Source organism: Periplaneta americana, chromosome 9 (genome assembly GCF_040183065.1).
Source record: "Periplaneta americana isolate PAMFEO1 chromosome 9, P.americana_PAMFEO1_priV1, whole genome shotgun sequence".
Taxonomy (NCBI): Eukaryota; Metazoa; Arthropoda; class Insecta; order Blattodea; family Blattidae; genus Periplaneta; species Periplaneta americana.
In genome coordinates, this window is record NC_091125.1 from 142,047,884 (window position 1) to 142,064,549 (window position 16,666).

At 34.0% G+C, this 16,666-nt stretch overlaps 1 protein-coding gene across 2 annotated transcripts in view; it reads left to right on the forward strand.

Moving 5' to 3' along the window:
* The window catches only part of Iswi (Imitation SWI), a 74,992-nt gene that overhangs the window by 25,126 nt on the left and 33,200 nt on the right, over positions 1–16,666 (forward strand). For both annotated transcript variants that reach the window (XM_069836045.1, XM_069836046.1), the window contains 8 exons: positions 1,794–1,963; positions 4,117–4,249; positions 4,336–4,442; positions 6,520–6,661; positions 9,432–9,719; positions 12,714–12,782; positions 13,697–13,806; positions 14,792–14,957. In XM_069836045.1, the coding sequence (XP_069692146.1) occupies positions 1,794–1,963; positions 4,117–4,249; positions 4,336–4,442; positions 6,520–6,661; positions 9,432–9,719; positions 12,714–12,782; positions 13,697–13,806; positions 14,792–14,957 (1,185 nt within the window). The remainder of the gene's footprint in view (positions 1–1,793; positions 1,964–4,116; positions 4,250–4,335; positions 4,443–6,519; positions 6,662–9,431; positions 9,720–12,713; positions 12,783–13,696; positions 13,807–14,791; positions 14,958–16,666) is intronic.

Genomic DNA, 16,666 nt, shown 5'->3' on the forward strand with positions numbered 1-16,666 from the left:
AGTAGAACCCCGATTATCTGACACCCTATTAACCGATCGGCGGATTATTCGACTGTTTTTCTCTTTCTCCCCCCCCCCCTCTCTCTCTCTTTGCTCCAGAACAAAATAATATGAAGTTCTTTGCAGTTACTTGTTCGAGGGAGTGTTTTTATTCCCAAGTTGTAAGTTAGTCATTACCTGCTTTCAATGTAATGACCCCAAGAACTTCCACACAATTGTAAAATCCGTGTACCATTCAGTCCTTGTCCTACTGTTGAAGTGGCCATACTGTATAACGTATATTATGTAAAATGTCTTCCATGGGTGTCGAAAGAAACGAAAAAAAGCACAAATAATTTAGAGGTTGGGAAAGCAGAAACTTTATTTTATGTTGAATCAGAATATCAGATTGACGTTACAGCTGTGCGTGATTTAATAAAAAAAAAGAGAGTAAAGAGTATAAAGTACGAGTACCTATCTAAATCTACAACATGAGACCTCTATTCCTATATATTCATACAGTAGACAACCATCACAAGGAGTTCCCTTGGCCCTTAAAACAGGACTTAAATTAGTTAACTTGTGATCCTCTAACTAGCATGTTAAACACAATACCATGGAGAATATTAGGCCTTTGTATTATGCACTTAATTTATGAAAGTCTTTTATGGTATCGGTACTGATTATCCGATTTTTTCGGTTAACCGTTCAATTCACCCCTTTCATTACCATGGATAATAGAGGTTCTACTGTATTCTGCTTACACTTAATCCATTGTCACTATTCTCACTTCCTATAAATAGCCTACTTATATTTTATTCTACACATCTGTTTATACACTTTCTCTCTCCCCTATACTTCTCGATCTTTTCCAGTTTCATTTTATTTGCACTTTTTGATCACATCCACAATTTGGTGAATTAATTTCATAACAGCAACAAAACTTATACTGCACACCTCGAAAACTATAGCACATCATAAACCTTCAGTTTTATGGTTGCCATTCTCACAGGCTGTTACAGAGTGAGCAATAGTGGAGTCATCTCGTGATAATCTTATAAAACTAAGAGATTCCCACTTTCATTTGATGTGTTATCAAGTTAATGTATACGTTTGATAAGTATGGAACTATAGTCACTGAAATTGGATGAATAATAAATTATGAATGACTCATATTAAGATCAATCTTCTTAATGTATCCAGTTGTTTGCTGACAACATAAAGTCCACTATAGTCCACTGCAGTCTATTCAGTTGTTGTTTTTCACGAGAAAAGAGGGGTATTTTGATCGGTGTTCATTATAGATGCCAGTTGCTAGTAGCCGGAGTTGGTGTGTAGTCAATATATACTGCAGGGCTGTGTCTTCTGCAACTGGTACTAATGATTTTAATTCACTTCTTTTGTGGTTTATGGATGGACAGTATATAAGAATGTGTTCCAGATCTTCATCATGATTATTACACCACAGACAAGTAGGATTATCAGAAATATGTGAAATCGGTGTAGGTACAATTGTGTGACAATGTGACCTGTTCTGGCTCTTGTTAAAAATGTTTGAACATGTCTGGGCAAGTTTTTGTACATTTCCAGGTCATTTGGTTTTTTTTTTGTATAGACTGTAAAATTTTTCCTTTGGTAGAAGAGAGCCAATTGTTGATCCATAGGTTTATAAAATGAGACTTTACTGAAAAGGAAAAGCACTGGATAGAGATATCACTTGAAGAGGTCTTGGTTGCAAATATTCGCCTGTTTTGCAATAAAATATATTAAAATATTGTTTACAAATGAAATTGATTACTTGTGTTTATTTATAGGAAACAGACCGAAGCAAGAGGTTTGACTACCTCCTCAAACAAACAGAAATTTTCACCCACTTCATGTCCAATAATCAACGAGACAAACCACCAACGAGTCCACTGAAAGTAAGACCAGGTAGACCAAGAAAACATCCAGATCAACAACAGAAAAAAGAAGATCCAGGAGAGTATGTGAAAAATTACCTATTTTAAGTTTTGTGAAGATTGATTATATTTGCAGTTCCATACATTACAAAGGTAGCAAATCAAGCAAATATTCTGTATTAGTTACCAAAATGTTCATGCATTCTTGTTATTTGTATTATTCTCTTTATCAATCTGTATTCAATAGCTTTCATTTATGTTGTAGTTGGTTTATTTGCACATACGAGAAAGCATTTCTTTTTTCTCTCAGCGTTAAGATGAAAACCGGGCAGTCAGCTGTGCTTGTACTTATCCATTTTAACCATAGCAACTTCAAGAATCCACGTTGTACTGTGTCATATCTTCAAAGTTTATTTTATTTCTTTATTAACTCGTAGCAGTTGTAGTTTTCATTTTGATCTATGCTTTCATTTAGAACCTTCAAATGTCTCGGAAAACTGGAAATGTTCTGAACTGCATTGCATAAAAGAATTATCGTGACTGGTTAGCTGAAAATGTTCGAAAATAGCAGATTATTTAAAATAACTTAAACATATATTTAAAATAATTTACAAATACCTCAAATTTGATATAAAAGAATAATTACAAAATCATTGCAGAGAGAATTTTAAGCGACTTTTTACAAGAGAGCTACTACTTACTGTAAGTGAGGAGTCCAGTCAGAGAAAGGGATAAGCCACAAGAACTTTATCACCTTCATCCAGGAGAAATGTACTGCTATATAATCCAACAGTAATGGTGTTTAATTGAATTTCGAAAATAATCAAATTAAAGGTTTTAAGTACTGAATGACAGTTAGTAGAAACAATGATAGTCGAAGGTGACTATAATCAAAGCTCTATGGCAGGCGTCTCAAGGTCAACACATAGAAGTTGTTACAGAGAGCAAGCGTAGCCAGCTGAAGAGATAAGTGCAGTACCCGAAGATAGCCGATCGTTGATTCCTGTTACAAGCATGAGCAAGCTAAGTTGTAGCTGTCGCGAAAGAAATGCTACACAGCTGCACTTTTGTGTTGTACTGTCACAATAGACGCTTGTTTTCAGAAGGAATTTCTTAAGTAATTTACAATAATAATAATAATAATAATAATAATAATAATAATAATAATAATAATAAGGAACTGGCTACCCTATCCATTATCTCTGGCCTAGTTGCCTCATAAGTGATACTTTGTTGGTATCATTTGAGAGGTTGAGACCTGTCTTTGGACAGTTGACTAAACAACAACAATAATACTTCATTTCTAGTAAATTTTTTTGGTACCGATATCTCTCTTTTCTTTTAAGTTTATACTATATTTAATACAATTAAATTCAATTAAGTAACAATAATAATTAAATTATTAAATTTGTTGGCTGTTAAAGTACGTATTCTTATGATATGCCAATATTAACATATTCATTACAATAATAGTTAAATAATATGATTCATAATGATTTCAATAATTAAAAATAACCAAAACATCTTAAAAATTCACAAACAATTATTTTAAATTAGAACTATTCAAATTTTAAATCTGGTCTCAAATTCTTTTCTGAAGGCCTCCAGTACTTCACTATAATAATAATAATAATAATAATAATAATAATAATAATAATAATAATAATAATAATTTTATTTTCGAATATATCAATGAGTAAAACGAAGAAATCTGAAGCATTAAGAACCATACATGTTACGTAATTATTTGTTACACTGGTCTTGATTCAAATTAGGTAAAAATTTTAGCTTAATGAAGTGGTAACAGTTACCCACTGAAACTTGCGACTCCCACAATTTCACTTTCCCTATGAAATCTTTTATTTCTTCATATATATATTCGGTAATAAGGACGTTCCTTCCTCGGAGATGAACACAAAGACCGACCGTTACATTGTAGTGGTTGGAGATGTGTATTCAAACGTCACGGTCAATGACGTCATCCGGAGATACACGAACTGCTCCCACATCTTGTTCCACTCTTACATTAAAAAAGAGAGAGGAGGAAGTGCTCCGAGAAGGTCCTATTGAGACCAAAAAGTTCCTATCAGATCACTGTCTCTTTCTCCCCCCCTTTGGATTTTGTATTTTGAAATATTTGAAAATTAGCAATTGACAATTTTACGTTTTTAAATATCCGTCATATGTTTGTGAAATTGGCAGTTTATTTCCTAACTTTACTTAATATTTTTTTCAGTCATCGGCATCGAAAAACAGAACAAGAAGAGGATGAGGAACTTTTAGCAGAAACAAATTCAAGTAGGAGAACTATAATTAGTTTTGATCAGTCTCCACATTACGTAAAAAATGGAGAAATGAGGGACTACCAAGTAAGTGAAGAGAATTTCCATTTTTATAGATAAAAGTCTTAGTATTTTCTTTAACGAAATTACTTGATTTGTTTGTTCTTTCACAGGTGCGAGGATTGAACTGGATGATTTCTTTATACGAAAATGGAATCAATGGAATTCTTGCTGATGAGATGGGTCTTGGTAAAACGCTCCAGACTATTTCCTTGCTCGGGTAAGTTATTATATTTCCTCTTTACTGGCTGCTTAGTGTCATAGAAATCTTGTATTACATCTTTAGAACCTGATGAATGTTTTATGCTTTCCTTCAGTTCCTGAACAAGTGGTGGGATGTTACTTTGACAGGTATCTTCAAGTGCCTCGTGTGTAAAATTTGCTTTAAAATAATATTGGATATTGTAAATATTCGATTCTACATCATGGATGTGTTTGCTTTCTTATGGCAAGATAATTATACAGGGTGATTTATGAAGAATATTCAGAGAAGCTTAGGAAATGGCTGAACAAGTAAATTTCCAGAATCCAGAGAAATGAATGTACACTTCATTTGAAAGATACCTGACCCATTGTAATAGATCGTGTAAGTGTGGCTTCATTAGTTATTGTGCATGAATAGATAACAGTGTTGCCAACAGTAGTGTGTAAAATAAATATGCTGAAGCAAACTTGAGAAAATTGTTGACTCCTTAAAATAATAAAAAAGATGCAAACAGAAGTATTTTTATACAATAAAATTCTGTACCAGCATTATAGAATTTGAAATTACATTCCACTGTGTTGATGTAAACAATCGTGTGGGGGTGGTCCAATAAAAGGAGGTTAAGTTACATAAATGCGCGCACACGCACGCTCACTCACTCTCACTCTCACTCTCTCTCTCACATCTCTCACTCTCTCTCTCACACTCTCACTCTCTGTATCTCTGTGTCTGTCTCTCTCCCCTCCCCTTCCCCTCTCCCCTCCCCTCCACCACTCTCCCTCTCTTCCTCTCCCTCACACACTCTCTCTCCTACCCTCCCCTCTCACTTTCCTCCCATCCCTCCCCCTCTCCATCACCCTCTCCCCCTCCCTCTCTCCCCTCCCCTTCCCATCTCCCCTCCCTCTCCCTCCCTCCCTCTCTCCCTCTCGCACTCTCACTCTCTCTCTCTCTGTCTCTCCCCTCCCTCTCCCTCTCTCTCTCTCTCTCCCTTCTTATGTTAAGTTACATAAATGCGCACTCTCTCTCATGATAGCCTACCTGTTCTGGATCACATACATCCATATATATGAAAACAATTGGCTCCAACATGTAAGTCGAATATCAAACAAAATACTAAAAATCAATCCTGAATTATAATCCAACATGAAAAAGTTCGTTGGAACATCCTCAAAAACGATGGAAAGAAAACTTTGGTAGACCATATCAGTTCTTCAAAGGACCACAACGTGTGAAGATGATGATATTATTTCAAGGATGCGTTCTAATTCTTTAATTTGCTTCATAGATAAATATCGAGTTTATGATAATAATATCAGCTATTGAGAATTAGCAGAACTATTTCATTCAAAGTTTGTCCACTTGTTATAATCTTTGATTTTCTCATCTTATGGTTAGGAAGTTTGCTTACATGATCAGAAAATTCTAGATCAGATCTTTTTTGAATACCAGTGTACACATGTGCTGGCTTACGAAAGTTAGATGAGAGTTGAGTGTTCCATTGCAGACAACATCATGAAGCATGTGCATAACAGATTATTTGAAGAATATGTGGAAAACAGATGGATGCAGTGAAATTTCTAAGTTTTCAGAATTTCCTTTCGTGGGTATTACTGCTTTACATGAAAATGAAACTTCTTTTTGTAACTAATGCCACCAGGTTGTCTTTCGACATTTCTGTTTTCTCTCCTGACATTTGGCTTATGTGTAACTCACTTCTGAGGTTGGTGTGCCTGATAAATGAAGTTATGTTACCCCAATGTTTTGATAGAATGGCTATGTATGATTATATGGTGCCAAGAGAGGTCTTAAATCTAAAATTAACTTATATTTTAGACCATGAACGAACACTGAAAAAATTCCTGTGCTCTAACTGAGAATCGAACCTAGGATCTCATGAACAGCAGCCAGAAGTTCTGACCACTAGACTATGAGGCTAGTCTGAAAATGAAACTAATATCCCGCCTCCTTCAATCTGAGCAGGGAATCGAAGAATGAAAGCTGTGCGGAGGATTATTATGTCATTAATATATCAAAATATCATAGAATGTGTTAATGAGTAATATATAATATGTATTTTTTATTTTACCTGCAGGTACATGAAGCATTATCGCAACATTCCAGGCCCTCATATTGTGATTGTCCCTAAATCTACGCTTGCCAATTGGATGAACGAGTTCAAGAAATGGGTTCCTTCTCTACGTGCAGTTTGCCTTATAGGTGACCAAGAAACTAGGGTAAGAAAAAATTCTCTCGGTTGCTGAAAGTAATATTTTGTTATAAAGTTGTTTTACTCTATTTTTCATACACTGCAGGCCATTAACTGAGAGTTAGATATTAAGGAAGCCATAGTAACATTCCTAAAGAACTATAATATTGTGTAACTACGGAAAATAATAAAGAAGTGAGTGTATTGGTCTTAAAATATAATTGTAAGAGAGTGGTAAGAAAAATTACACTTAATAGGGAATTATATTAAACTCCTGGTTTATTCAGAATGATGAAACTGTGAGAATGAGCATAATATTACAGACTAGAATGTTGGTTACTAATGCTCGGCATATTATAGTTCTTCCATTTGCCTTATTGCTTTCCAGTATCGCAATGACAGATCTGCAGCTGTTAAATTTTTACAGTTCTTGAGGTGTGTCATATCCATTATAGTACAGTAGAGTCCCTTGTATCCTGCTGGATAACCGAATTTGCCAATTAATTGGAATAGTACATTATGCAACGAGCCTATAATGATAGTAATTAAGAAGCGAGTATGGATGTTTATGAAACGAGCGCAAGCGAGTTTCATAATTTTCATACGAGCTTCTTAATTACCATTATAGGCGCGTTTCATACGACTTTTTGTGCTCGACCATATTTCTAACTTGAAATTATTCATTTTATTTGTATCTAACTGACCTTGAGCAATACCTCGTAAATTGTGAGATGTGCGCAGACGCGAAAGTATTGATTTTTTCCGAGGAACAGATGTCCACATTGATCTTGATAGCCTATAAGAACCTACAGAGTAAACTAAATATTAACTTTGATATAACATTGAAATTAAATTAGACAGTGAAAAACGAGATGACAAATTGAATTTATTTGAATATTATTTACAATTAACGCTAATTATTATAGTAACAGAACATAACCTTCTGCGACAGTATTGGATTTCCAGCCTTCGTGACTTTTCGCTAATTCTCTTTCGATTGCATATGCCTGAGAATAATCGAGACTTGCAGTTTTATAACGGTACAAAGCTGACTTGTCATTGGCTGAACACCTGTAAGCTGACTTGTCATTGGCTGAACACCTGTACTTTAATGACATGCATTGAAGGACTGCGAACGGGTGTATAATTACTACATTTCGGCATGGTCGAGCATAAAATATTTTATAGGTTATTTAAAGACTCATTGGTACACTCGTACAGATATGCTGCCATCTTGCAAATGTTGTTCCCAAACCTACTTAGATCACTTAACTGGCTGTCTCGAAGAGGGGCCAAGGTAGTGAATTAACTGTTCTGCAATTTGTCGAGCAGGCAAGAAAGTACGTATTATTCACGTACTATAATATATATTTTATACATCCGAAAGAGGCATATCTATATGGCATGTAACAAAAATCTGTGGAGTGAACACAGTTCTCCACTTTAAAATGGTGGCTTCCAGCCCCTCTTCTGTCATTCTAGATGGTTGTTTCTTTGTTTAGTTTGTGCAGTGATTGTGTGAACATTGATAATACTGCAATCTAGCGGTGGTAGATTCAGGTTCCTCATTAAAAAATGTAGGTCGTTACTTCAATTTGTAATTTACTTACCCACTTTTCCTCATATTTTTACTTCTATTTTCCTTATTTAAAAGTGCTGCTGTTTTGGAATTGCTGGATATCTGGATACCGGATACGAGGGATTTCACTGTATTTTCGTCTTTACAAAGTAAACAGTTAGGAGTAGGAAAAATATTTATTTTATATAGATGGGCAGCCAAACAGTCATGTTCCGTATATAATCGAAAAAGTGCAACAGCTTTCATTTATGGACAATTTGAAATTAAATTAATTTTATTATGATGTACCAAAGTAATATCCGTGCAGGAATTCTGCGTTATCATATGATGGAGGATGGATAGAACAGAGAAAAATTTTCTTTGACACCGGGACTCGAACCCAGGTTTTCAGCTCTATGTGCTGACGCTTTATCCACTAAGCCACACCAGATTCCAGTTCCGATGCTGGATCGAATCCCCTCAGTTTAAGTTCGACCTCTCTCTTAGTCGTAATGAGTGCACCTCTGTACATAGTGTGTTGGACATTGTGCCACTGTCACATATTCTGTGACACAGTACATGAGGATAGGCCACCAAAAGGAAAACTGAGAGATAGAACTTAAACTGAGGGAATTCGATCTGGCATCAGAACTGGAATCCGACGGCTTTGTGGATAAAGCATCAACATGTAGAGCTGAAAACCTGGGTTCGAGTCTCAGTGCTGGAGAGAATTTTTCTCTGTTTTATCCATCCTTCATCATTAATATTATTTATTTTGTATTTTTTATTTTTAGAATGTAAGCATGAATGTTTACTATCTACAGTTAAATAAATGATTAGCATAGTTAAGTCCTTTTAAGTTGTATGGACATGAACAAGGTTGTCTAAGGTCTGTGTACATGAACATAGTGTTGGCATTTGGACTTCAACTTAGGGTCCAACTTCAATGAGCTCTTTGTGTACAATAGTGTAGCTGGAACAACGAAATTACTTGAAATTCATTGTCTTGATAATTAAGTTCTCAGTCAAATTACTTAGGAATTTAGCAGACCACAAGAGAACATTGATTTTTTAATTACTTTATATTCTGTATTTTCGTTTGTTGAAAATTTCTTACAAAAATACATTTAAAGACAATTTACTTTCTTCATAGGGTTTGTACTTTCATTATTATTTAGCAAATAATTATTAAAATGTGGTAGTGTGTTGTTTGAATTTAATGAGATATTTGTTTTTACAGAACACATTCATAAGAGAAACTTTAATGCCTGGAGAGTGGGATGTATGTGTGACTTCTTATGAGATGGTGATCAAGGAGAAAGGAGTATTTAAGAAGTTTAATTGGCGCTACATGGTGATTGATGAGGCTCATCGTATTAAGAACGAAAAGTCAAAACTGTCTGAAATCGTGCGTGAATTCAAAACTACAAATCGTCTCCTCCTGACTGGAACTCCATTGCAGAATAATCTTCATGAACTTTGGTCTCTTCTTAACTTCTTGCTGCCTGAAGTCTTTACATCGTCAGACGTAAGCATTTTCATTCATAGTTTGTTGAAGTATTTGTTGTGGTCGTGAACAGAAATGTTCTCGTCATGCTTTGAAAATTACTGTTAAGATATCTTAAAAATACTTCCATTACAGTAATTCAGTGATGAGTCATATGCATAATATTTTATTTCTTGTATTTATAATATACACTAAGTGGAGTATGTCACAGACATCATTCCACATATTTTAAACCTATATATAATTTAATTCTTAAGTGTCTGTTTAAATTGAAACATACTTCATATTACAAGTAACTGAAACTTCACATTTACTACTTTTTTTTTTTGACATTTTGGGCATTTCTCTTAGAAAGTCATATTCTTTATTTTTATAGACATCTTTAGAATATAACAAACAGTGTTTTAATCAAAGTGTATAACAATGTGTAAATTATCTTCATATTCAGCAAATATGAGGAAACTGATAAAAACTCTAAATTTTGTCTTTAAGTATTAAATACTGTATTTAAAAATACAAAATTTAGAGTTTTTATCAGTTTCTTTGACAATTTTCAGGTTTGCTTCTCCTATGAATCAACCTTTCAGTGTTTGATGGACAAAACAATGTTTGTTCGTCGACGAAAGGGAGAAATTTTGCTCCTGGATGCCTGGTTAACACAGTTAAACATCCAATATCAGTCACGATATGGTCTATGATATCAGAAAAAGGTTCAGGACGACTCTACATTGTTCAGGGAACAATGAAACAAGATCAATATATCCAAGTATTGGAAAACAGGCTTATCCTTCAGCTGAACGAATGGTTCCCAAATGGGGAGAAATATATTTTTAAGTAAGATGGTGCACCTTGCCACACTGCTAGGAGAGTCAAAACGTTTCTGGCTTCCAAAAACATTCCACTTTTGCCATGGCCAGGAAACTCACCAGACTTGAATCCCATTGAGAACGTCTGGGTCCTCGTAAAAAGAGAGATGGCAAAATAATTTATTACTACCAGAGTTCGACTTATTGAAAGGCTGATACATGTTTGGAATCACAATGAGAGCATCCAGGAAATAATACAGAAGTGTATTGTAAGCATGCCAAAGAGAATTGAAGCTGTAATTAAAGCCAAACGAGGTCGAACGAAATACTGACATTTCTATAAAAATGAGGTGTGGTTGGTTATTTATCAATATTTCTTGAATTAATATTGTTATAATTGCAATTTTACTTAATATTGTTTAAAAATTAAATATGTAATGTGAATTCTGCTTCAGAAAGGAAACCAGAGTTCAAATGAGGAAGTAATATGTAAAGTATAGTAAAAATGTGAGTGATTATAATAATGTGGCCAGGTACTGTAATTAAACATAAAAATAATAAATTAAACCATAATCATTAATATCTAAATAGATACACAAATGGAATACAAAATTTATACCATCATAACAGCAATACAAGAGCATAAATTAGTAAGAAGAAATAATAAAATGTGCGAATGTAAGTTTTAATGTGCAAATAATTATAAACTCTGGTTTACAACAGGCATTTCAATCTTCTCATACTACACTCTTCCTCTAAACAATCGCACTATCCCACATTATTACTATCATCCTCACTGTGAACTGCTGATGTATCTAGAGCGTTAGTAATAGTAATATGTGTTACAAGAGCGGTATGTTGAAGTTTTCATGTTCGAGGAAAAGTTTGAAAAAGCGAAACGTAGTTGAGCTTTTTTAATTTCCGAGAATTGAAAGAAAACATACCGCTCGTGTATCGTACATTATTTTGTACGAAGATCATTTATTTCATACCTGAAAGAGGAATTTCTGATTAGTTGCCTCCATCTTGGTTTCTGTTCAATGACGGCAAATTTGCAAAACAAAAATATCTATCTTCAACATTGTTGCTTTAAAATGTTTTCTGTGTTTACTATACTCCAGCAGGCTGTGATATACGTCTGTCTTTTTTTTCCCCCAGTCTATGGAATCTTGTTGATTTTTTCACGGCTTCCTTAATGTTACTTGCATCACGAATGTAGTAACTTTAGTGGAGTTGTAGAGTTTACTTAAATTTTGCAAATATTTAAAAACAATAATTAACAGTGCAATTTAGGTGAAATTGCAGTGGTAAGTTTCCAATTTATAATTATTACTATATTGAACGTCTCTAAAAATAATATGTTAAAAGCCTAAAGCAGTAAAATCAATATGTCACTTAAGCAGTAAGAAGAGGGAAATTGTTGTGCGGAAACCAAGCAAATACGCTCGATCTCGCACAAAATAATTTCATCCTTCACTCCTCCAATCATTGCCAAACTTCTTTAATTAATTTAATGTTACTGTGATGGTGTTGGTGGTGTTTATAATGGTAATGACATTAAGAAATAAGAGATTTTCCTTGTTAGTATTTTATTTTCCTCATTAAAGACACATCTTGCCTTAGACTGTAGCTGCCTTTCTGATCTCTTCTAATGTTTTCTTTGGCTTCGTCTCGAGTTTTCGCCTACAATAATTACACCTTCATCCATTGTGAAACACAATATCTTAGCATACTAAATTTAGAGATTCCATCGACAATGTGCTCATTGCTGCATGGATCAAATGATCAGTTTAATAAACTTTATAGTTTAAAAACTTCAGGATTCCAAATATGATAAAAAAGTCGTTGTGGACAAAATACGGTTTGCACCAATCGTGAATGTGGACAAAATATTGCAACAATCGCTGTTTTTCACTATTCAGTTATACCGGAATAGAACACGATTTGACACAGTTCATAGCACAAAAGAGCATACTCCAAATTATGCAAATTGATGTCAAACTCAATTTTGTCCAGTGGTGGACATAATTCAATTTGCAAAATCCTCCTCATATTGCCTTCTTATCTACAAATGAAATAATATATTTTATTGTACAACATGGAGTAAAATGATTTAATAGGTATCTCCTTAACTGAAAAACATTTAACGTACATATTCATATATTTTTCCAATATCTTGTATAATTTTTAATTTTTTCATTTTCAACAGGACTTTGATGCCTGGTTCAACACAAACAGCTTTCTTGGAGATGCTACATTAGTGGAGCGACTGCATGCAGTGAGTTCTATATTTCATATAATTTTCTACATATTGGATGATATATATTTTATCTTAATTTTTTTAAATAAAGACATTATAAATTTGAGTACTGTATTGTAAACTCAAAAATTGTAAAAAAAAAAATTACTAAATTGACTTAACTTGTTCTCTCCGTTTAGTTTTCAAATGCTATTTCATATGTTATTAAATACTGTTTCAGTTATACGTTTTTCTTACTGGTACTTATTCGTGTTTTTCTTCAGATCTCCATAAAAAATGTGTAAATGAAGTTTTACTGTACTGCTGTATGATCTTAAACACTTGAAAAGTAACTGGATTAACAGTGTTCCATGTGAAGGAACATAAAAAAAAATCTTGCGCTGTATCAGGGATACACCGACATAGAATATGCCATCCATTTTCAGCAATGAAACTACAGTTGTGTTGGTTTGAATGTTTAATTTTTGTTTCGGTTTACAATTGGAGAGTATGGGTCAATGATAAGAGAAGTCTAGGGCATGCAATGTATTTTCTTTTCATAAGAAGCAACATTTCGAAATCAGTGCCAGCTTACAACTACTTTTTTTTTACTATTTACTATGGTTTACTCAGAGATATCAGACGTGTCTATTATCACTTTAATATTGCAGGACTCATGATTACAGATCAAACAGTGCCCTCATGTCATGTGTATAGTAAGGGGAGGTGGCGTCATTAGACATGGTCACACAAGTTACATTGATTCATGGCTCAGCTTTGGCTCATGGTGTTGTAATAGTAAACATTTGAAATTCTGACTTTTTTTTTGTTTCACCATGAATCCTGGAATGGATGGCCATATTCAGTGCGGGGAAAGACATATTGTACGTCAAAAACCAACAACCTTACACAATCAATTCTAATGAGTAATGGTGTATTTTCGTCTCTTTTAGGTATTACGTCCTTTCTTGCTTCGTCGGTTGAAATCTGAAGTAGAAAAAAGATTAAAACCAAAGAAGGAATTGAAAATTTACGTTGGTCTCAGCAAAATGCAACGAGAATGGTAATGTTTACATATTTTTATCATTTGTGTTTATATGTTCGTGTATTTATGCATCTGTGCAGAGTATATATAAAAAAAAATTCTGTGCCCTAAATTTACCTGATAATTCGAGAGATCTGAACCACAAAGAGGTAAGTTTACAGTACACTTATACGAACACTTACACATGCACTCACCTAGTACACAACATAATTCTTCACAGATAGGCCTACACATCATGCATAACGTAGCCTGCCGAAGTGGTGTGCAACTTGAAAATGGGTCACAGTCCTGCCATCTATCCGGAGTATGTGAAACCCGAATGACGTTAAATGAAGTGGGTAGGCATTAGATGCGCACGCCCACACACACACACACCACCTCCGCACGTGCATCTGTGCGAACTTCCTAATGTGGCAACACTGGAGGCCTGAACATAATTAAATAAACATAAAAACTGTATGGATTTTTTGGCACATCACACAAAATAATATAGTAATTTTAGGTTCGAATATTCACTGAAAACAAAAGTTCGTGCGAACTTCCTAATGTGGCAAAACTGATGGCCCAGACTGGCAATGTGGCACTTTTAAACTTTTTTTTTTTTTGGGCTCAAACAAAAGTGCCGTTGTTTTGGTATTTCTGGTTATTTGAGTGCTGGTTACGAGAGATTTTACTGTACATATTTGAAAATGTTGGATGTAAATAATGATAACCTATAGTGTGTACATCACATACTTTTTAGTTTTTATACAAACACAAGAGAGTTGTCATATTTTTCAAGCAGCTTATTCCTATTATCTGTTAACAAATTCACATAATTCTTCAGCCAAATGAAGGATAATGTGGTTTGTAAACAATTTACAACTAGAAGAGTGTAAATTTAAATTTTGATGTTTTGCACTGTTTACTCCAGAGGTCTTAATTTACCTATTACGAGTTCCTAATATTGAAAGAAGCTAAGGAGGTAATTTCAAGTGTATTGTTTTTGGTGTCTTTTCCAAAGGTACACAAAGGTCCTTATGAAGGATATTGACATCGTAAATGGTGCTGGCAAGATAGAAAAGATGCGACTGCAGAATATTCTCATGCAGCTGAGAAAATGTTCAAATCACCCGTATCTGTTTGATGGTGCTGAACCTGGTCCTCCATACACTACAGATGAACATCTTGTGAGTAAATTGTTATCTATTTGGTGCATATATTTTAATACTTATCAAATGTTTCTGCAGTTAGGGCGGAGGAAATACGAGGGTACCCTCTCAAATTGTAATGTTGACACCCAAGCAAGGACACTCTTCTTAATTGTTAACAATATATCATAGGCCGATCATGAAGGGTTAATTGTTCTTTTTGCTTCAAAGATTCTTTCTTGTAAATAATACGAAATTGTACTTTTCTAAATAAATTTCAATGCATATTTTTATAGAAATACTTAGCTGCTACAATGTTCATTATCACTACTACTAATATTAATGTCACTACCACCAAATTAAAAAAATTAAGATAGGAATTAATCTAATTTCAAAGTAGAAGATAAAGAGAGATTATTATTATTATTATTATTATTGCTATTATTATTATTATTATTATTATTATTATTATTATTATTATTATTATTATTATCTTCTTCTTCAGCCCCTTCTGCTGCTAAGCGTCGGGTTCGCCTCTCTCCGTCCATTTCATCCATTTCTCCCAGTCTCTACACATTCTCTTCATCTCTACCATTGTTTTTCCTTTCTATTGGCCTATTCTTTCTATTGTATCCTCCCATTCAATCCTTGGTCTTCCTCTTCTCTTTCTTCCTTCCACTCTCATTTCCATCACCTGTTTAACCTTCCTTTCCTCTCCCATACGATATACATGCCCAAACCATTTCAATTGCCTTTCATTAATCACCTCTGTTAATGCTTTTCTCATTTTAACTTCTTCTCTTATCCTGTCATTCCTTATCCTATCTCTTCTGGTGTTATTGTTATTATTATTATTATTATTATTATTATTATTATTATTATTATTATTATTATTTTAATGTTCAGGCACTTGACATACTGTCATTTGCCATCTTGCTTCCCAATACAATGTCAATAAATTCTGACCACAATCACTTAATTTTGCACATTTGTTTAAGTGTTCTTTGTTCATGATGGAGTCATTTTCATGACACAGAAGATACTCTGAAGATGGGGGATAGAGATTCGGTGTAAGTGGGCAGCCAAAATAGTCATGCCCACTAGCCGTTCGGAAGATTGCAACATCATCTCTTTTTGGTCCTTCTTGTACTGATGAGTTGTCATCTATTAGATTTTTTCAAATTTTTCCCTCACAAGAAACTTCATTGAGAAGTTTCAATTCGTCTTTGAATTTGCCATTATTGATATGTTTAATTCCAAAATAAATTGTTTGTTTATTTAACTGTTGAATTTTGGTCCCTTTTTTGGCGAGTAAATCTGCCCTTTTATTACCACCAAGGCCACAGCGAGATGGTATCGATTGTATAATGATTGTCTTGTTATTTTGCTTCAAGAGTTTAATTTCATTTTGAAAGTTCTTTACCTGGTTTCTTTTTGGAGCATGGATTTTGGCTATTGCTTGTATTGTAGCTCAGGAATCACAAAATATGACTGCTTTTTGGAAGGTGTTCATAATAGTAATATACGTTACAAGAGCGGTATGTTGACGTTTTCATGGTCGAGGAACAGATTGAAAAAGCGAAACGTAGTTGAGCTTTTTTAATTTCCGAGAACATGAAAACAATCATACCGCTCGTGTATCGTACATTATTTTGTGCGAAGATCGTTTATTACATACCTGAAAGACGAGTTTCTAATTAGTTGCAATGAAATCTCCATGTTGGTTTCTGTTTAATGACGGCAACTTC